The 21,492-nt window shown below is 44.5% G+C and overlaps 1 protein-coding gene across 3 annotated transcripts in view; it reads left to right on the forward strand.

Annotated features, from left to right (window-relative positions):
- LOC106579209 (rab11 family-interacting protein 3) overlaps positions 1–21,042 on the forward strand; it is a 50,180-nt gene extending 29,138 nt beyond the window's left edge. The window contains exons 1-11 of one of the 3 annotated variants that reach the window (XM_045702548.2): positions 249–558; positions 3,022–3,194; positions 8,758–8,961; positions 10,980–11,117; positions 12,274–12,309; positions 12,508–12,601; positions 13,018–13,262; positions 14,940–15,021; positions 15,319–15,456; positions 15,763–16,059; positions 16,877–21,042. In XM_045702548.2, the coding sequence (XP_045558504.1) occupies positions 496–558; positions 3,022–3,194; positions 8,758–8,961; positions 10,980–11,117; positions 12,274–12,309; positions 12,508–12,601; positions 13,018–13,262; positions 14,940–15,021; positions 15,319–15,456; positions 15,763–16,059; positions 16,877–16,990 (1,584 nt within the window). In that variant the 5' untranslated portion in view covers positions 249–495 and the 3' untranslated portion in view covers positions 16,991–21,042. Of the gene's footprint in view, positions 1–248; positions 559–3,021; positions 3,195–8,757; positions 8,962–10,979; positions 11,118–12,273; positions 12,310–12,507; positions 12,602–13,017; positions 13,263–14,939; positions 15,022–15,318; positions 15,457–15,762; positions 16,060–16,876 lie in introns of those variants that run through there. The other 2 variants (XM_014158894.3, XM_045702547.2) reach the window with 2 other exon arrangements.
- Positions 21,043–21,492: the final 450 nt, after the last annotated feature.

The following is a 21,492-nucleotide window of genomic DNA, read 5'->3' on the forward strand; positions in this document are numbered from 1 at the left end:
TATATATATATATAATGTTTTACTGCACTGGGCCTTTAAGGTAAACAACTAGTCAGTTTACGGCTATGCACGTACAGTTTATATGGCCCTCTTCATCACATCATACAAGCCTGTAAAGACAGGTAGAACAGGCGGTGGCTTAATGATTCACCCTGTCACATTGGTCCAGGAACTAGAGACATTGAAGTAGAAAAAGTTAAAGGGGACATTGCTCCCGTTCATATGACATTTTAATCATCAAATTCCATGAGAGGGGTAGTTGGGGTGGTAGTGGCAGTACGTGCTGTACCCTTGCCTTCCCCTACCCTTCGGACTCTTTCAGTCTCCAGACTCCACCCCTTTTGAGAACCCACTGGAGCTGAACTTTGTGTTGGGCATTCTATGTTTTACACTCTTGCTTTCTGAGATTGAAAAGGAGGAAGCGCTAGGAGGTGAAATTACTGGGGGGTTTCATTACAGGCCAGTCTTCCTGCCCGTGAGCCCCAGGCAGACAGCATGGTTTTGGGCATGGTGGACAGCCTTCTGGGCCCGGTTCCTCCTGGAACTCCACACAGACAGGTATGGGAGGCTCTCCCATGATGGCTCTCTTGCTCTGGACTCATTGAGACTCACCTGGCAGGCTCTTGTTATAGCTAAAGGTCTTGTGAAGTTCTATTGGGTATCTATCTGAACATTTTGATGTTTTTTGTGCTTCGAGCTTTAGGAAGTGAAATCTCTGTGTTAGTCAATGTTGACTCAAGGTGTTGACACAGTAGGCTTTGCTTGGCACGGACATCTGAAACCTGACAGGTTGGATCTGAAATGTGTTTATGCCGCATCAGTTGTTTGGACGCGGCTCTAATTGGCTTTTCACTGCCATTGGCAACAGTTGAATTGTGACTACGCTCTCCTATGAGAATACTGTTCCTTTGCTTGTTTTCTTTGATGAACCGTCTATGATTGGTGATGTGAAGTTTTTAACAGGCTTATCTCAAGATTTACACAATTTGGCCTCTACAATGTACGACGATCTGTTCTGCTTGGTTTCATGATATACGTAACAGCTTGTTAATCATTACCACCGTTTGTTTCTTTCCGTATCTGCTCAGGATGCGTCACAGATAAACATCTTTCCTCTGGAGTCATAATTGATATCAATGCATGCTGTCAGCAAAATTATAACTCGGAAAAAAGTAGGCCGTAAGAGTCAACCGTGTCCAGTACAGCCTCTAGTCATCAGCTCTGAACTGGGTGTTGATTTGCTTATACAGTCCACCCACACATTAGCTACTGTATGTACAGTGCATTCGGAAAGTATTCTGACCCCTTGACTTTCTTCTCATTTTGTTAGGTTACATCCTTATTCAAAAATGGATTAAATAGTTTTTTTTCCTCAGCAATCTACACACAATATCCCATAATGACAAATCAAAACCAGGTTTGTAGAATGTTTTGCACATTTATTAAAAATAAAAAACGGATATATCACATTTATATAAGTATTCAGACCCTTTAGTCAGTACTTTGTTGAAGCACCTTTGGCAGCGATTACAGCCTTGAGTCTTCTTGGGTATGACGCTACAAGCTTGGAACACGTATATTTGGGGAGTTTCTCCCATTCTTCTCTGCAGATCCTCTCAAGCTCTGTCAGGTTGGATGGGGAGTGTCGCTGCACAGCTATTTTCAGGTTTCTCCAGAGATGTTTGATTGGGTTCAAGTCCAGGCTCTGGCCCTGCCACTCAAGGACATTCAGAGACTTGTCCCGAAGCCACTCCTGCGTTGTCTTGGCTATGTGCTTAAGGTCGTTGTCCTGTTGGAAGGTGAGCCTTCGCCCCAGTCTGAGGTCCTGAGCGCTCTGGAGCAGGTTTTTATCAAAGATCTCTCTGTACTTTGCTCTGTTCATCTTTCCCTCGATCCACACTAGTCTCCCAGTCCCTGCCGCTGAAAAACATCCCCACAGCATGATGCTTCTACCACCATGCTTCACCGTAGGGATGGTGCCAGGTTTCCTCCAGATGTGACGCTTGGCATTCAGGCCAAAGAGTTCAATCTTGGTTTCATCAGACCAGAGAATCTTGTTTCTAATGGTCTGAGAATCCTTTAGGGGCCTTTTGGCAAACTTCAAGTGGGCTGTCGTGCCTTTTACTGAGGAGTGGCTTCCGTCTGGCCACTCTACCATAAACGCCTGATTGGTGGAGTGCTGCAGAGATGGTTGTCCTTCTGGAAGGTTCTCCCATCTCCACAGAGAAACTGTTGACCTCTGTCAGAGTGACCATCAGGTTCTTGGTCACCTCTCTGACCAAGGCCCTTCTCTCCCAAATGCTCAGTTTGGTCAGGCAGCCAGCTCTAGGAAGAGTCTTGGTGGTTCCAAACTTCTTCTATTTAAAAATGATGGAGGCCACTGCATTCTTGGGGACCTTCAATGCTGCAGACATTTTTTTGTACCCTTCCCCAGATCTGTGCCTCGACACAATCCTGTCTCGACACAATTCAAGTCTCATAGAAAAGGGTCTGAATGCTTATGTAAATAAGTTTTAAACATTTCTAAAAAACTGTTTTCACTTTGTCATTATGGGGTATTGTGTGTAGATTGATGAGGATTTGTATTTTTTTAATACATTTTAAAATAGCGCTGTAACATAACAAATTGTGGAAAAAGTCAAGGAGTCTGAATACTTTCCGAATGCACTGTACCTACCAGACATCATACTGCTGTTTTTAGTCACCTGTTAATGATTTCTCAATTCAAATAATGTCCACTTAACTCTCTTTGTGTACCAGGGCGGCAGGTAGCCTAGTGGTTTAGAGCGTTTGGGCCAGTAAATGAAAGGTCGTTGGTTCGAATCCGGGAGTTATGTAAAACATCTGCCGATGTGCCCTTGAGCAGGGCACTTAACCCTAATTGCTATGTAAGTCGCTCTGGATAAGAGCGTCTTGCTAAATAACAAAACATGTACATACTTTAGACCACAATTGTGACGTTATACGATTACTAACTTTGTCTTATAGCATAACTAAAAATGTCCTACTTCCCTCCTGTAGCAAAACGAGGTGACGGACAGTGCATACCTGGGCTCGGAGAGCACTTACAGCGAGTGTGAGACGTTCACCGACGAGGACACAGGAGCCCTGGTCCAGCCAGAGATGCACGAGGATGTGGAGACGGACAGCGGCATCGAGGCCACACTCCACGACCCTGAGGACAGCAGCAACAGGTCAGTTCTGGCTTACTTTTGCCTCTGCATGGTCATTTGCAGTTTTCTCAGTACAGGCCCCTGGCCCAATAGTTAGTCCTGATCGTCAACTCTAACCTCCGGCCCTTAACTCGACCCATATACGGTTGAGCAGCACAGCGGTTATTGCGATGTGCGAAATGCAAGACACTCGCACGTAGTCGCACACAGTATCTGCTCATGTGCACGGGTACGCTTCATGATTTTACAACATGCTAGCCACGGGACCAAAACAGCGACGAAGTTGAGCCTCTCTCTTCAACACTCTTAGTTGCTACGGATATTGATCCTCCGTGCAGTTTACTTTCTGCGTCTACGTCATATCGCTGAGTCTACCTTTAACCTTCAGCTAAAGTTGTAATTTCGTATGTAGCTAAATCGAGGTGAGGCAAAGGTAGGTCGAAGCTGTCCTGAATACCACCCACGTTGAGTCACTGCTAATCACTCAGACACCAGGGTTTGACTGTAACAGTATTGTACATATAGGTCGAAATAGTAATGGTAATTAACTAGGATAAGTCAAACTAACGCTAGCTCCAGTCATCACAGCCTCGGTATCATCAAGCCTCTGTATCCCGTCTTAGTTTCTAGAGACGACTTGGAGTCTTATGTGGGTCACCAGACAGATTAAAGAGAGGCAATAATAGCCACCATTGTAATGGCCCTGGGCTTAAAATACCTTTCGTCTACCGAGAACAAAACGTCTTATCATATCAATCTAACTGAAGACGCCTTTTGTTTATGGTTGCTCCAGGGTGGTTGGTCCTGGCTGCTCCTCAAGTGCATGCAGGCTCTAATGTGCCTCTAGTCTAATTACTATGGTTTGTATTGATCAGTTAACAAATTACATAGATCATGTTATTGTCTTACTATTGGACGATTACTGTTGGCCAGATGTGTTTTGAACTCTTAGATTTGCAGTGGGACCTGTCTTCAACACATGGCAGATAACTTGCAAGATAAAGCATTATAAAGTGATGATTGTGATGAAATGCAGCACATGGTTATTTGAGGAACAAAGCCTGGAGATCATAGTTATTTTGAGTGACGATTGTATTTATTTGCTTAGGACCAGATGGTAGAGAATAGAGATCTAAGGTCATCGACATCATTTTCAAAGGCGTAATAGATCACTGACAGTTTGAAATTAACTTGCTTACCCCGCTATTAAACTACACTTTGGTTGTTGAACATTCTGCCCTTGTTTTTTTGTTGTTCTGGTGCTGCACGATATTCGAGATGACCTCACACTCAGACACAATGTAAAATCCAGAGACCTTGAAGAGACAGCTACGTGTGCCCTGATCTATCCACTGTATGTTTGAGTTTGTCTTTTGGTTGACTGTGAGCTTTGAGACAAGTTGATCTTCAGTGGCCGAGAGTTATGTGTTGCTGCAATGATTACAGTAAGTTCATCTTCTATGTTGACTTTTACCTGCACTTTTACCTCAACTTTTCTGGTTAGTGGAAATCAGGCAATAGCATGACACCTTTTTTAGCTCTATTTGTGTAGTATTATCAATGCCCAACAAGTTTGTTTCAAGTCGATGCTAATTTGTTTGTCCCCTTAGTGCAAAAAACTAGACATATTGTCCCTTCGGGGAAAATACTGATAACATATTACCATTGTCTTGCGCTCTTTGTCTAAGGATTTGTTTTGGTAGGGTTCTTCCACCCCTAAGGATTTAATTAAGTCAATGGTTAGAATGAAGCAAAGATTATTAGCTGTGGTCACTCTGTAGTGTGTACCCCCAACACCCTGTTCCTAAGATGTCAGATTAGTGCTCGCAACCTGTTTGGAACAGCCACTTGACAACGTCTTTTTCACAGGCAGTTCCAGATATCTCTGTCAAGAGCTTATGCGTTTAAGTGTTTGATACCTAATTGTAGAAGTTTACATCAACTCATTTTTGATGTAGGCTAACTTGATTTTACTTTTGGCCAGGGTTCCCCAACTGGTGGCCAGCGTGCCGAATTTGGCCCACGAGGGATTTTATATGCCCCCCAAGTAAAAACAGCTCCAAGTGATTTTAATTTTGGAAATCTGTTCCAAAGTATTCCCTTGCATAATAGAGAGATACATTTGATCAGACACAAATGTAAGTAAGGTTTGAAATTATTATGTGTTAGTCATCTTATATCTGTTTGGGCTTCTTGCGGTCAATATGCAGTCTACAAATGATTTGGAATTATGTTCTGGCCCCCTGACCATCCGCTCAAGAAAGTAGCTACTGTTTGGGGTCTGTATTCTGACTGTTTTAATTAGTTGTTTTTGCCTGTAGTGCTGGGGTCAGTCACGAGGGAGGAGGAAGTGTAGAGGAATGAGGTCTTATCTGCTGACTGTGTAACCTGTCTGTCCGGGTAGATGACGGATCTGGGGGGGGGGGGGGGGGGGTGGACCAGTTAACAGGGATGTGTTTGGACTTCCTGTCAACAGATGTGCCTTGAATTCCAGGAAGTGTGGAGTTTGCTCTTTTTTTGCTCTTTTCCTTTTTTTCTGGAAGGGGCCCTATCTTTCCTTCATGCTGATGGGGGCCAAAGCGCGGCCGGCAGGCGCTTCCATTTTCTCCTGTTTCAGCAGTCCTGCACTATCAGCGGTTTGCCAGGAATCATGGAAGGTCGTCCCCTGACTCACCAGGGCTGAACTTCCCAAGAAATAAAGGACTTTCAGTGTATTTTGACCTTTCGCTGGGCTGAATCGTGTTGACACATTTTGAATAGAAATGTATTCCACTGCCAAACTGCAAAGTCTATCCAACATCCATTTTCTACTCTGCTATGTCAGATCATGCCCCTGTTACTCTTGCCATACAGGTGTTTTCTTATACAACTTTCTAGATTTCGCTTGTTGTGGCTATCTCAGGCCTCACCTATCAATTCTTCCTTGAGGCAGATTCCTCTGCGTTTCAGCTCAGTTCTTTCTTTGAGTTCCATATTTCCTGTTTTGAATTGCCCTGTCTGTCACTGAGTCAGAAGATCACTGCAGGTGAGTTACACAAACCAACCACAACCATTTTGAGTTGACGTCACGGTGAAAAGGTTTACAATTGGTGTCATCGGTGGGATCACAACAGTCCCCTTTGACCATCAGAGGTAAAAAAATAAAAAAAATAAAGAATTATGCAGCAATCAGATGTGCTACTCTAAAATTATAAATTGGCTTCATGAAAGACGCTGCATTTGTTGTACAGCAGCCCTATGTGTGTATCTCATATCATATTCCACTGGAGTCCACTGGAAACGTGTGATGAGTCCCATGATGATCCTGCCCCATAAAAAAAAAAAACGAATTAAGTGAATCAGAGCAATAACAACACACTCCCACCTCCCTGTCATGTGCTCTTGCATAAAGACCTAGACAAATGTTCTATTCCTACACATGATGACTCAACACTGTGTCAGTAACATTTAACAAAATGTTTAAGCTTTGGTTTTTCAACACCTCCTAGTAGTTTCTGTGCCCCGGGAGACGGCCGTTACATGATTGAGTCTATGCTCTTGGCTGGGGATTAGGAGTTTAACAGGATTACCCAGCCCCAGCCCGTCTGCCCCTCGTGTCCTACCCCAGCACTACCTCACTCGGCTGGGCCCGGGCCGGTCACCGCACCTGCCTGGTGCCTCTGCTTAGCCCTTAATCGTATTAACCCTCAGCCACTCACAGCCTGCCTCCCCGTCTTGCCTCAAGTCTACGCGGAAGAGCCAGTGGTAACAGGGGACAACCGGCTGGTCACTTGTAAGGGCTGATCATTTGTGGTTACAGACTGTGAGGAAGACTTTCTAGTCGACCAAGTTGGTGGTAACCTATTAAACGTGCAAGGACAGAAGAGTGTGCAACTATCAGTAACATTTTCTGGGTACCATGGACTAATCCCTTGAGTGGACAAGGTCTTTGGGATCGTCTCCTAACTGAAGAACTGGGCAGTACTCCTCTTGGGTTGGTGTAACCAGTGAGCATTCAGGATTCCGCTCTGGTTGACTGGAGGTCGTCTGTCTCCAGTTGCTCCGAGGTTGAGACGCGGGGGCAGCGGACGGCGTTTAAAGATGCGGTCTCTCTCCTCACCTGCCCTCCATGTGCGGGACCTTACTAGGGACCTCAGTGTTGGGCTGAGTAGTGGGTAAGTGGGTCCGAATGTTGGGTTGCGAGTCAAATGTATTGAGGTTGAGATTTTGAGTGCTATGCTAAAGTGTTCAAGTGTTAGGGTGTTGCAAGTGTTGTGCGTTGTGCTGAGTCGGTGTTAATTGTTTTTTAATGTTGGGTTGAGAGAGGCTGAAGTGTATCTGAAGTTGATCAGTGTCTAAGTGCAGGCTACCCTGTCGGTGGTTAGCGTAAAGTGAATTTGAAGGTAGGATTGAGTGGGTTAAAAGTCTGTTGACTCTGTATGTGTAAACACAAGAAATAGAACTAGGCTTTGTCATTGGATGACAGCAACCCTTGGAATGGTGCTGAGGTGTATATCCTGTGTGTATGTAGCTACAATCCAGCCACCCTTCATGTCCTGTTGGGGTACAAAGGAAAGTCTGGCTATCTAATACCCTTTCTTGTTACAGAAAGCAGGGCCACTGTACTGTATATCATCTGAACTCAGGTGAACCTACCAATTTAGCCGTCGCAGACCAGCCAAGCATGACGATTTTGGTGGCTAAACATGGCTAACTTTAGCTTTCCATGTATTTGTGTGAAGATTTGCCTGCTAATTTTAAACTTGACGAGAAGCTTCGCCCTGTCTCTTCTCAATTAAGGTCACCCCTCAAGCTTACCCTACATAGAACCCAGTGAAAGCTCCACGCTCATGCAGCAAGTGTAGCTAGACATCAGATGTACATTGCCGGTGGACCACAAACATTTAAATGTGCTTCATCTTGACCAAGAGTCTGTGGGATTAATGAATTATCAGATTACCCTTAAAGACAACTGATTTTAAAACTTGTCCAGATTGCCGGGCGCTTTGTAGGGCTGTCTTAATCTGGGATGCCAAATATTCTATTTGTTGGATTTAGGCTCGTTGCTTTCAAGGCATCACAGTTCAACACAAACTGTGTTCTAAAGTCTGCATATAGAACTTGGAACATATCCACACTCGTACTGTAATAGTTGAGCGCTTCTAATTTGGTTGAAGCCGTGTTAAAATAGATTGTCCGTGTTACGGAAACGATGCCTCCGTGGTCTGTTGGTGAAGGAAACCCAGATCTGTTTTTACAGTGAAGTGATAAACAGAGATAGTCAGGTGTAAAAACTAAGCTCTAGCCCTAACCTTAGCCCGTAAATGAGTTTGTACACAATGTAAGGAACAAACGCACATACAGGCATAGAACCACAAACCATGAGTAGGTAAATTCCCGATTTTTCTGGCATTTCCACCCGAGACACCATTGATACAGACACCAATACAGGCACAAAGTTGGGTAAATGTATAAAAATACCTCAGTGAACGTGGCTATATGCAATTCCTGTGTGTGTACCTGAAGGGGTATTCTTCCTCCTATGTTTCTCTCTCTCTCTCACTCTCTTTTATACACAATCATCCCTCTTTTCTCTCTCCCTCAGGTTCTCCCTGAGCTCTGAGTTGCACAGCCACACCCTGGTGACAGTGATTGGCGGGGATGAGGAACATTTTGAGGACTTTGGGGAGAGCAATACCTCAGAGCTGCTGCTGGACACCACCGAGGAGGGAACCGAGGGAGAGGGGGACTCATCCCACCTCCAGACCCCCAACCAGAGCAACTGCTCCTCCCTGCTACTTTCTCCCAGGTACGGGCCACCCTAAAGAACAGCAGCCAGGGTCATACTGAGCACTCAAAGTAAGACTGTGACAGCCTACACGTTCATATATACGACACAACTGCTGTTTTTAAGTGCCACAAATCAGTTCAAAACTCTGGCGTGTCGGATGAAGGTCACCCACAGTAGCTGCCACATTGTTACCAACAATAACATTACTTTTTCCTAGGGTATCGTCTCTAAAGTCAAACACACAGTGCAGTTGTTGGTAGTCTTCATCATTGGCTCCTGTCAGGGAACAGGGAACGTGTTGTCTTGCTGGATAGAGTAGCACGGTGGATTTAGTCTCTGGAAATGGTGGTGGCACATTCCCAGCTACATTCTCAGCTGCAGTGTCCTAGCCACAACCTTCCCTGGTGCTGTTATAACAAGACTGACTGGCTGTATGTTTGGAAAGACTGGAGGTCAAACATGGATAAGAACTCTCTGGAGACCTCCTTTCCAGTCCACTCCCACTGACTCCTGCTCCTGAAGGGCGAGGTAAAAGGGAACAAGGGCAAAGTTCACTTACTTACAACTCTTCCTGTTGCTGCTTACTCTTTAGAGCTACTGCAGACCAGACACTTACACATATCCAGTCATTAAGGGGAGACATAACCAAGCGTATTTATTGAATGGAATTCAACCAAAACGGAGAGTTATAGGCTTTCCATAGGCTCGCTAACAAAGCTGGCGTTTGAGCCAGCCAGTATGGACTGTGTTAAGTCTGTCTCACCTGACCACACCTGATCACTCACTCCCCTCTCTCTTTCTTCTGACACAGTACTGCTCTGCCTGAACACTCCTGAGCACTTCCTCTCCTCTTTTTCTGCAGTCGCTCCACCCCCTCCTTCTCCTACACTCTGTTTTCATCAGAGACCCTAAGCCGGATAATGCGTAATTCCCATTTGGGTGATATTTTTCCCTATCTTTCATGCCTGCAAATTCTTAGCCAGCTAACTGCCTAGGTTTTTCTCGGTCACAATATGGAAATAAGCCGGCCTAAATGGATTGGCTTTAATGATTCCTTCCGAGTTACCAGTAATTCTAAACCTTTCCCTCCCTCTGTAAGTCAACCTTACAACCGTAAATTCCTTCCAACTAGAATGAGTGGGCACTAAGGCAATTTGAATGAAGCCATTGTGATTCGTAGTGTGTTGCAGGAGCATTGTGGTTAGTGCAGTAGTGTAGGCGGTGATGCCGAGAGACTTACTACTGATCAGAGCTGAAGTGTAGAATTTCTCTGACCCTCTCCACACTGCTGTGTGTAAACACACTCCTCTGTACGCACAGGATGCTAACCACTCTCCTCATCTTACTAGACACACACACACCTAGGTGTTATACTGCTGCTTCACTGCCACTCTGTCTACAAACCCACACTTCTGCATCACTACTACTGCTACACACAAACCCTACTGCAGCTGTTACTTCACATAAGTGTCCTTCACTACAGGCCAGCCAGCAGAACATGCTTGAGACAGCACAGCAGTGATTCTCAGGAACCTATGACCACCTTGAGACACACACGCCACGCATACAGGAATCGACGCACACGCCACGCATACAGAGGCGCACTCTTCTGAGTAAATAATCAGCCAGAAAAGGTGACGTGAGGAGATGCTGCGGCGGGCACACACACACCTGTTAACTATTGATGTTTGTTTGTGTGCTAGTTATAGTGAAGTGAATATGAACCTCACTGCAGCTCCTCGGAGCCAAGTCACTAAAGTAATACATGAATGTACAGATAAAAGTGTTCCCCATGACAGTAGCCCTTCTGTTGAAGGGACGGGAAGAACCCTTGGTTGGAACAGCGCTCTTAGACGGAGTCCATCCTTTCAGTTTACCCCCACACAGCTCAATTACTCACAAAGTTTCACTTTTCACAAACTCTCATGATCCTACACTCTTGATCCCTGACGCTTTCTCTTCTCCATCACGGTGCACCTCCCTTTTCCGTCACTCACTCCCCTTCTCCTCCTTTCCTCCTCTCTTTCTCTCCCCAGCACCCCCACTACTCTCCCTGCCAGCTTTCAGAGCTTCCTCAGGGAGGAGGCGCTGGACTTTTTCTGTAACCAATGTCACAAACAAATCTCTCGCCTGGAGGACCTCTCCACTCGCCTCAATTTCCTAGAGATGAATAGGTAACATTCCCCACCACCACTAAAGTTATCCTGTGTGTGTGTGTATTGCCGTGTTGACTAGGTAACACACACTGCTCTCGCTCTCTGTGCGTGTGCTGTCCTGTTGTGTTCCGTTTGTAAGATGCACACAGGTGTGTTGTGTTTAATACTGTCAAACAGACGGACACATGCACAGAGTTTGACAGCATTTGTGCGTATGTTTTTGAATAGGTCGTCACACACATCTCCACTCCAATCATCTTGACTCTTCAGTGCACGTTTGTGTGTGAGTTGCGGTGTGTTGACAACGTTAGTGCTTGGTTCGACTCAGCTTTGGGGAGAACCTCTCACTCAAACTCAAGCTTGCTCATGGTGTCTGTACTGTGGCGTTATAAATAAGGTTTCTAAGGTTCATAATCAATGTTGGTAAAGGTGAGTTTGGTGGACCGCCACGCTTTGCTCTAGCTGTTGGTGCCAGGTGGCCAACAGAATGTCTGCCCAGAGTTCCCATTGCTCGTATCATTGCATGCCTTATGAGTTCCATGCATACATATCTCGCATCCTGTCAAGGTCATGGAAACAATTCCATGTGTGCAGTGACAAACGTTGCAACAACAACAAAAAAATATGCTTCACCTGAATTAACTTCCAGGTAATTGACGTCATTGGCAGTGATGCATGGCTTATATCATTGCTCTCATATTCCATGTAAAGTACTCACTCTATTACAACCTTACAAATGGACTGAATCATCTTGTACCTGTTCAAGCATGAGTGCTAATGGAAAAAACAACCTTTTTAACTGATACACATGCTTTTGTGTCTGGGTTGTGTTCATTAGGCACCAAACGGATGAAAATGGACTGAAAAAGGGAGTGTCTAGGCCTACCTCCTAGACCAGTCCAATAAAAAACATGCATTTTTGTTTTCGGTTTCATTTCAAATGCGCGTGTGTATGTGTTTTATTGCTCTGGCGTGTCTGCAGATGTGCATATGAACATGTACCTTACATTAGGATCCTATGCTCCCGGTATGACAACCTCTTTATCCCTCTGCTTTTTGGAGCGAGGGATGAGGGGGTGGGGCGGAAGGACACCAAGAGACAGACGTTGTCTCTTTCATCTGTTTTTTCTCCCTTCTTGACTGGTTTTCTGTTGTTCTATCCCCCCCCATTCAGCTCCAGCAAGAGGCTGTCCAGCAAGAAAGTAGCACGGTTGGTCAAAATTAGTTAGTTTAATCAATTCAGTAGGAAATTATTTTAGATTGAACGTGAAAATATGGTTGATTTTGACAAACACAACTAGTTATGTTCACTTATCGTGAAATTGTAAAGTGAAAGTTTTCCAGGACGGAACAGTTTTGAGCTGCTTTCTTTATCACAAACATTTATTTCTTCTCCCTGGCATTTCAGACACCTCCTCCAGAACAGCTCCATGACGCTGGACAGCATGAGTGAGCTGTCCCGGGACATACTGGACCTGGCTGACACCGACATCACTGACAAGGTCAGAGTTCAACATCACAACACAGCCATCATAAGATTATACGGCATCATACCGAGTTTATCAACAGTGTCAAACAGCGTTATACAGCACTGTATGTCAATGTAAAGGAAAGAGTTCAGCGTCAAACAACACATGCCGTGTATGATACACAGCATTATACTTCATTGTTGGGTTTAGAGCTCGCAAGAAAGGCATTTCACTGTAACTGTGCATTTGACATTAAAACTTGAAACCACTGAACATTAAATACAAATATCATTCAATTCTCAATAGCATCATTTAAATGCAACAAAGCACCGGTCAATTCTACACAGTGTAGTGGCACTTGTAGCCCCCCCGCCCATTGTGGGCTTAAAGAGATCGTAATAAACAAACAACACTGTTCTGTGCTAACCCTCACCCCGTCCTCCTCCCAGGTGCTCCTGCTGGAGCGTCGCGTGGCGGAGCTGGAGAAGGACTCGGAGGCCAGTGGGGAGCAGCACGCGCGCCTCCGCCAGGAGAACCTACAGCTGGTGCACCGGGCCAACGCCCTGGAGGAGCAGCTCAAGGAGCAAGAGCTCCGCGCTGAGGACCACCTGCACCAGGAGACCCGCCGCCACAAGGACGCCCTCACCAAGCTGGAGCGGGAGAGGGGCCTGGAGCTGGAGAACCTGCAGGCTAGGTATGTGGGGGGTGGGTGTGTGATGTGCGTGTCCAGTAAGACGAGGAGAGTGGTTAGCATCCTGTGTGTAGCATCCTCAGCTCTGCCCAGGTACTCTGTGTGTCTGTGTGTGTGTGTGTGTGTGTGTGTGTGTGTGTGTGTGTGTGTGTGTGTGTGTGTGTGTGTGTGTGTGTGTGTGTGTGTGTGTGTGTGTGTGTGTGTGTGTGTGTGTGTGTGTGTGTGTGTGTGTGTGTGTGTGTGTGTGTGTGTGTGTGTGTGTGTGTGTGTGTGTGTGTGTGACTGTAGCAAGGGTGTCCAGCAGGTGTGCCTGGTACATAGGCCTTTAGAGGCTGTGATTGTCAACACTGCTCCAATGATTGTGTCGGTCAGTGACATTGTGGGGCTTCACTGACACCTACTGGTTTACAGCTGATTCAAATCGTCAAAGCTTGATGATGAGTTGGTTATTTGAATCAGCTGTGTAGTGCCAGGGCAAAAACTGTGCACCCAGGGGGGGCCCCAGGACCACCCTCCCAAAGCCCTTGAACCCAAAGCTGTTTCTCAGTAGAGTAGACTTGTAACAGGTAGCTGCCAAAATAAAGGAAACACTTGAGTAAATGAGGGTTCTGGCAGCTCTGTTATCGGGTGCATTTTCCTGGCATGGTTTAGGTCCACTCAACTCCATACAGGGCAAGGTAAATACACTGCCATTCTGAGTGATCACCTTCAACCTATGGTGAATCATTTTTATCCTGATGGAAGTGGTCTCTTCCAGGATGGCAATTCCCCCATCCACAGGCACCGAGTGGTTAGTGAATGGTTTGATGAGCATGAAAACGATGTAAACCATATGCCATGGCCGTCTCAGTCACCAGATCTCAACCCAGTTGAACACTTATTGGAGATTCTGGAGCATCACCTGAGACAGCATTTTCCACCACCATCAACAAAAACCAAATTATGGAATTTTTCATGGAAGAATGGTGTTGCATCCCTCCCATAGAGTTCCATACACTTGTAGAATCTATACCAAGGCTCACTGAAGCTGTTCTGGCGGCTCGTGGTGGCCCAACTCCTTATTAAGATACTTTATGTTGGTGTTTCCATTATTTTGACAGTTACCTGTAGGTGTCACAGCAGGTCAGTTGTTGCCTGACAACCCAGACTCCTTGCTTTGGCCAAAGGCCACGCCCACGGACGTTAGTTTCTTCTCCGCATTGAATCTGAGTACTTCCCTGACCCTTCACCAAATGCAAAAGCATTCGGGGCTGTCTGATTGGTCCAGAAACCGATGGGTTGGGCCTGAGCAAGAACACGTGGGTAAAGCGGTGGTTTGAAAACGTGTCATTGGCTTTGATAGTTGATTGGTTAGAGACGATCCAATCTCTGATGACTTTGTTTTGTACAACACCCCTCGTGCCCCTCGTCACCACAAACGGCTTCAATGATGGCAGTCTCAGACTAAAGCATGTCGCGAACCACAGAGCAGAGGAAGAATAGAGCGCGAGTCGTCAGGCTAGGTCAGTTGTACTGTACTGTATCTGCTCAGCTGTGAATGTGCCAGTGTGTGGAACAGAATGTTAATTTAATTTGTTGAATGAATGATTTGAATAGATTGAATTGGTTTTGTCAAATGTGTTGTGTATCGTGGCTCTAGCATTGGTGAATGTAATTTAACTGCGCAGTTTTCTGCCCTAGGCTGCAGCAGCTGGATGAGGAGAACAGTGAGCTGAAATCCTGTGTGCCCTGTTACCGCGCCAACATCGAGAGACTAGAGGAGGTAAGAGTGTTCTCTCCTCCTCCTCGTCTTTCTCCCCCTCTTTCTACTCCTCCCTTTCGTCTTCTTTCACCTCCCTATCACCTCCAGTTTCCTTCTCTTCCCCATCTCCTTTCTGTTCCCTCCAATCCCTTGTCTATTTACCTCTCCTCTCATCCACCTCTTCTTTCATCTACCTCAACCCCCATTTTCCAAGTTTCCTTCCCTCCCACTCATCTGTCCTTTCTCTTCCCTCCCATACCTTGTCTATGTATTTCTCCTATCATCTCTCATTCCTCCTCCTTGTCGTTCGCTCATCAGGAGAAGAGGAAGCTGGAAGACGAGGTGGAGGACGTGACGGAGCGGCTGAACGAGGAGCTGGAAACCCGGAGGAAGACTACCGACAAGCTGACCCACGAGCGCCACCAGAACCAGAAGGAAAAGGAGCACACGCAGGAGGTGAGAGGTCACGAGGTGACACCTGTACGTCGACAACTGTACGTCCGTCTGACTCTGAATGCACGTAAAATGTGGAGGGCTATCCTGTCCGTCGTTTAGTTTTGGTCTGTCGATGAGTAGGGTTCCTTTTCGCTTTTCGTTATTTCTCTGCTGCTGGGTATGTAAAAAAAGGTTTTCTATTTTTCAACCTACCCCTCCAACAGTTGGTGACTAGTTGCTCTTGCAGTATCTCTCACTATTGCGGTATCTCTCTGTAACAGCGGTCTTTCTCTCTCTCTCCTATCCCCCCTTCTCTCCCTCCACCAGCTGATTGAGGACCTGCGGAAGCAGCTGGAGCACCTGCAGTTGTACAAGCTGGAGGCAGAGGCTAGGAGAGGACGCTCTCCCAGTGCCGGGCTGCAGGAGTACCAGAGCCGCACCCGCGAGGCCGAGTTGGAGCAGGAGATCCGACGCCTCAAGCAGGACAACCGCAGTCTGAAGGAGCAGAACGATGAGCTGAACGGCCAGATCATCAACCTGAGCATCCAGGGAGCCAAGAACCTGGTGACGGCCTCCTTCTCCGAGTCGCTGGCTGCCGAGATCAACTCTGTCTCCCGGGGAGAGGTGAGTCACAATATAGATAGATACATGGAAACAGTAGATACACATAGATGTACATGCCATAGATATACAGAGAAGGCCAAAAATGTAAAGGCCATAAATATACAGTACCAGTCAAAAGTTTGTACACACAGCTGGCAGATGCAGTGCAGGTATAGCCTACGTGATGAGATTATTATGGGCAAAAGGACAGAGCGAGATTATTTTAATTTGTCAAACAGCAGCCAAGCATCGATCTTAAAGTCACCAGAATAAGACCCTCAATATTTATTGGAAAGCAGCATCAAGCTCATCACCTTGCACTTTCACCACCCTGTGAAGTTCATCATAACTTATTTCATCTGTAACCTAATAAACTGCATGATTTCCCGCGTCGTAGTGGGAGGACCACACGTCATCGCAAGTTTGCTTCGATATTCTGGTTATTATATCAATGTTTGTGCATAAAAGCGTTTCTACTGCCATTGGATAGAAATGTGGTTAGTGAGACTAACGATTAAAGCAGCCCCCCGCACCTCTGATTCAGGGGGGTTTGGTTAAATGTGGAAGACGCATTCAGTTGTACTAATGACTAGGTATCCCCCTTTCCCTCTTTTAACCTTGATGATTAAAGGTGGAATAAAATACATTTCTTAAGACTCCTGGTGCCCAGATGGCGGCCCCATCACAATTCTGAATCTTTCACGTATATTGCTGAACTCTTTATTGTATATCTTGTTGTGTCGTTTTACCATCTTGAATACTTTTTCAGTGCAAATGAAAAGGTCTCAATAAGTTACTATCCTTGTAAACATTAGATCTGTTTTTTTTGTTTTTGCAGTTGATGGAGGCCATCCGCAAGCAGGAGGACGTCAACTTCCGACTACAGGACTACATCGACCGCATTATCGTGGCCATCATGGAGTCCAACCCCTCCATGCTGGAAGTCAAGTAGAGGTGGCCAACTTGGAGTAGAGCAGCCTGGCGGCCTCTCCGCCTCACTGGACTGCCATACTAGGAAAGACTGGCTAAACACTTAAAGACTGGCTACTGACACTGACCACAGAGAGAGCAATACCTATTGAACTATATTAGGTGGTAAAAAAGTACTCCAATTACCGTTAAAGAAGATTAAAGAAGATTTATTTTTTTGTCACCGTTGGTGGCTGTTGTCTATGAGAAAATAAGCCACATGGTTTAACGTCCCTGGGATTTGAGCTTTGCTTTGTGTGTGTGTGTCTGTTCCCCCTGTATGCAGTAGGCTTTGGTTCTAATGACTTCCCTGCATTTGGGTAGAGGGATCTGAGTTTTCCTTGTGTGTCTGAGGTTGTGTGTGCAAATGTGTTTTCTCTGAGGAACTCTTGGAATCCATGGAAGACCTGGTTAACGTGTCACTGTCCCCTTAAATATCTTCTTGGCAATGAAATCTTATGAGCCCCAGTGCTAGCATGATTCTAAAAATGTATTGTCCTTGCACTACATATCAGCCGATACCGTCTTTCACCATGAGCTCAGTAAATGAACTCCTGGGGTGTTTGGCAGCGTTCTCCTGTATCGGACTGAACCGTGTTTAATCCATGTTTAAAACCGTATGTAGCACTGGTCAGGGGACGAGGTCAGATGAAGTTGACCCTGGCTGCTCTCTTGAACACAGACTTGCGGTGCCACCTACTACATAAACCGTGTCACGTTTGCAGTGTAAGTCTTTATCCTGGTTTGACTTTTGACTTGGATTATATTCCCAGTGTGAGTTAACACAACCCAGGTGAGGGACATTTCCTGGGGTAGAGGACAAGAAATGCCCTGAGGGTTTATGTGTGTGTGAGTGCATGCATTTGTGTATGTGTGTTTTACGTTATTTTGTGTTGCTTGCAATACTTTGTTTTGAAAAAAGGTTAAAAAGGTTTGGTGACTACAATAGTAACACGAATGACATGTTCATTCTTGTGAGCCTCAATGTCTCCACAGTGAAGCTGAGTGGCTTATTGTTTGCTGCATCTCCGTTTGTTTTTACAATGAAACAGAGTCCTAGGGGGTCAGGTGGGCTAAATACTCCAATACGAGAACACTTCTCCACCACATCAATTCCTTTTAATGTAAGCTCTGACTTTGGGTTAGTTAAAAACTGACAAATACTGACATAAATGTTGGTCATACTGACAAGAAATAATTGGATGGTTTAACTTGGACACTAAATCAAATTGAGAGAAAATGTTGCTATGTTGTTTTTATTTGAACTGAGTGTGCTGGGATGTGTTGTTCTTTATAGTGTGACTGACCCACCTGATCCTTCTGGACCCTTGCTGAGTGAAAGTAAAAGGGAGCCAGTTTATCCAGTGGGAAGGACATGTCTGGTCTGCTTGTAACCAAAAACATTTACTGGATAAGTGACTTACTTTCCATAAAAAAATTTCAGACAGATAATGCTGAATAATTTGACATGTTTTATTGAAGGAATAGAATCGGTTCATTTATTTTTTGTGTTTAGACAAAAAAAGTATTGTTTGTAAAAAAAAAATGTTTAAAAAAAGTTTATTGTGAAGGGATGTAATCCTAATATGACGATATATTGTTTTAAAACAATATGAATTCATTAAGAATGCGGAATTGATTTGAAAACTGACCTTTTTCGAAGAGGTTACATGTCGTTACTCTCCCGCAGCTTTTTGATGTAAAGGAGCAGAACATGTTTAACACTTAGATGAAGCAATAACGTTTTGAAGAACAGTGGGGAACGAAGAAGAACAGACTTCATGGACAAACGGACGTCAGCAAACCAACAAAACTCCCTTCTTTACTGTATGAGCCTCAGTTGACTAAGCACCAATCTGAATTTCCCGGAACTTTTCGCCACATTTCTGGACGTAAGCAAGAGGAAATGAGAATGGAAGACGATTAATACGCGTCATCAGTGCTGCCTATTGGCTAATGCACTCCATGAGACTGAGATACTGGACATATTGAAGGATATCACTGTTGCTGACTCTTACTTGCTGGAACTGCTGACAGCTTGTGGTTTGTCTCTGGGTGAAAGGGATGAACATCAATGCATACTGTACCAACCAACGCAGCTATACTAAAAAACTAACGCAGCCACCTCCACCACCTATAAAACTTTTGCTACAGTATGTCACCATGCTTTTCTCCTCTGCAGCGCTCCATGGAAAATGGCCTTGGATGTAAACGACTTGTACATGTCATTTTTTCCCCGAACCTTTAGATTCTAGGTATTTTTCTAGTTGAGGGGGGAAAAAATGAATTTTTCATCATTTTCTTTTTGGTCTTCTGCTGAACAATAATATGATCCTCCCCCATGGGAAGGTCTTGTGTATGCCGCTCTAGCATGTAGCCCGTACACGTCAATTTCTCCCGTCTGTGAATCACATCCAGATATTTATTCTACAGTTCACTTCACAGTCTCTGCCCTGTTGTTTCTCTCTAATAGCAGTTGTTTTTGAGGGAAAAGTTTGTAAATAGTTTTGGAATCTATGGATTCTCAAGGGAAACTGGCATTCAGTGGATTTAATGGTTGAATGCTACTCGAGGGGAAATTGTTGATTTGAGAAAAATATTTGATTATTTTAGATTGAAATGTATATCTTGTACTCAAGGCATTGAGCACCAATTGAATTGGCAACACTGGTGTGCTTCAGTCTCGTCTGACCAATTCAAAATATCTGTTTATGGTGAGGTCATTCCACTTCAACCCAACTGAAGTGTGATCCACTGTAATGCTGAGGTTGCAGACAGTAGCCTCTTAAAGGACTTTATCTTTATAGTTAACGTCAGTGACACATGCCAACTCTGTTATCGCCCCAGCTGAGAACAGGCACTGCACAGAACTACTGATCACTATTGTATATCACTTTCTGAATCTTTAAAACCGATCATTAGGTTCACCGATCCATATCATATGGAGGTCAGTGGAGTTGCGCTGCGCCTGATGCCTCGTGACAGATAGTGAGGCCTCAGAAAGCCAGCCCACAGAGGGCTGAACTGTCTGAGTGGTTCAAGTCATTCTGCCTTTAAGTGTAATAGGTTGCTTTCCCCAGCAGATATGAGGCTCAGGAGGCTTCAGCCAATCATTTACTACTACAGTACCCAGCAGCCAGTGATGCATTAGTAGGAGGAAACCGTAAGACATATCTTCCCACATATCTTATCTGGATACAGCAGCAGGATTACCCTATTTTCTGTTTATTCCTTGTTTATTTTTTATTTCAGACTGTCTACTGTAGTTTAGACAGCTAGTTGTGAGACTTACAGTAGCATGATTGCTAGCTGACTGATTAGACTACGGCCAGAGTTCTGTCCAGACATTAAACTTGGTTCAATGGGATTCTCTAATGCACTTTAAACACGTTCCAATTTCTTTTTAACCACATCATTTTAAAACTGACCAAAGAACAGAAGTTTTACTTCTCACTGACCATTTTAACTATCGGCTCACACTCTCTTTGCTGAAATTTGAAAACGTTATCATCAGAAAAGTAATTCATTATCATTGCTGAGTCCAACTCTGCCCTGAAAAACTGGCCTGCTAGTCTTAACACTGTGCCTCTCTCTCATAATTTTCCCTCTTACTAACCTGATGACGAGCCCTTGGAAAGCACTGACCGTATGTGACTGTCAGTTTGTTAAATTATAATTATAAAAACTTTAATGTGTATATAAAATGGTATGTGAATTTTTTGCTCTCACACTAGCTTCCAATGTCCAAAGAAAGTTTTGCTCAAGGCTCAAACATCACTACTATAGTAGTGCATGGCTTGCCATTTAAAATGAATGGGAAGGGAAAAAGAGAACATTGTAGAGACAAGAATTGTACAACTGAAGTTTATTCTTATTCTGAAGGATAATGTATTGTTTACTGCTCTGTTTTTCTTTGAAGATCCCCTGAATGATGTACTCCTTGTTGTTCTTGGGGAATTATCATTTCAAGTCATTGTAAAAAGGTAAAAGAAAACAATGAAGTAAGATTAGAAAATAAATCAAATAATAAAATGATATCTCGTTATTTCGTATGATATTGCTCATCACATTTCCAAGACTGCATACATGAAGACATACGTGATGAAGACACAGTGGTATCTTGTAACCATGATAAGAATGTGGTTTCCATGGAGAGAGAATGCAGTGTACTTCGAAGTGTCTTGACCAATAGTATTTGTGATGTAGACAATTATATTTCCTGGATTGCGGCTCATTGGAGGATTGTACCACTAATCTATTTTCTCACGTCATTTTGCTGTAAATCCAGAGATTGAAAAAGTAATGTCCCTCTATATGACAAGGGAGAACTGAAATGGTAAGTTCCTTAGTAAATTGTTCAGGCATTCTAAAATGTTCCCAGTGTTATCTACAGGTTATTTAAAGCAGCCTGAGTGTACAAAATATTAAGAACACCTGCTCTTTCAATGACATAGACTGATCAGGTGAAGGCTATGGTCCCTTATT

The sequence above is a fragment of the Salmo salar genome, chromosome 19 (genome assembly GCF_965601325.2).
Source record: "Salmo salar chromosome 19, fSalSal1, whole genome shotgun sequence".
Classification (NCBI taxonomy): Eukaryota; Metazoa; Chordata; class Actinopteri; order Salmoniformes; family Salmonidae; genus Salmo; species Salmo salar.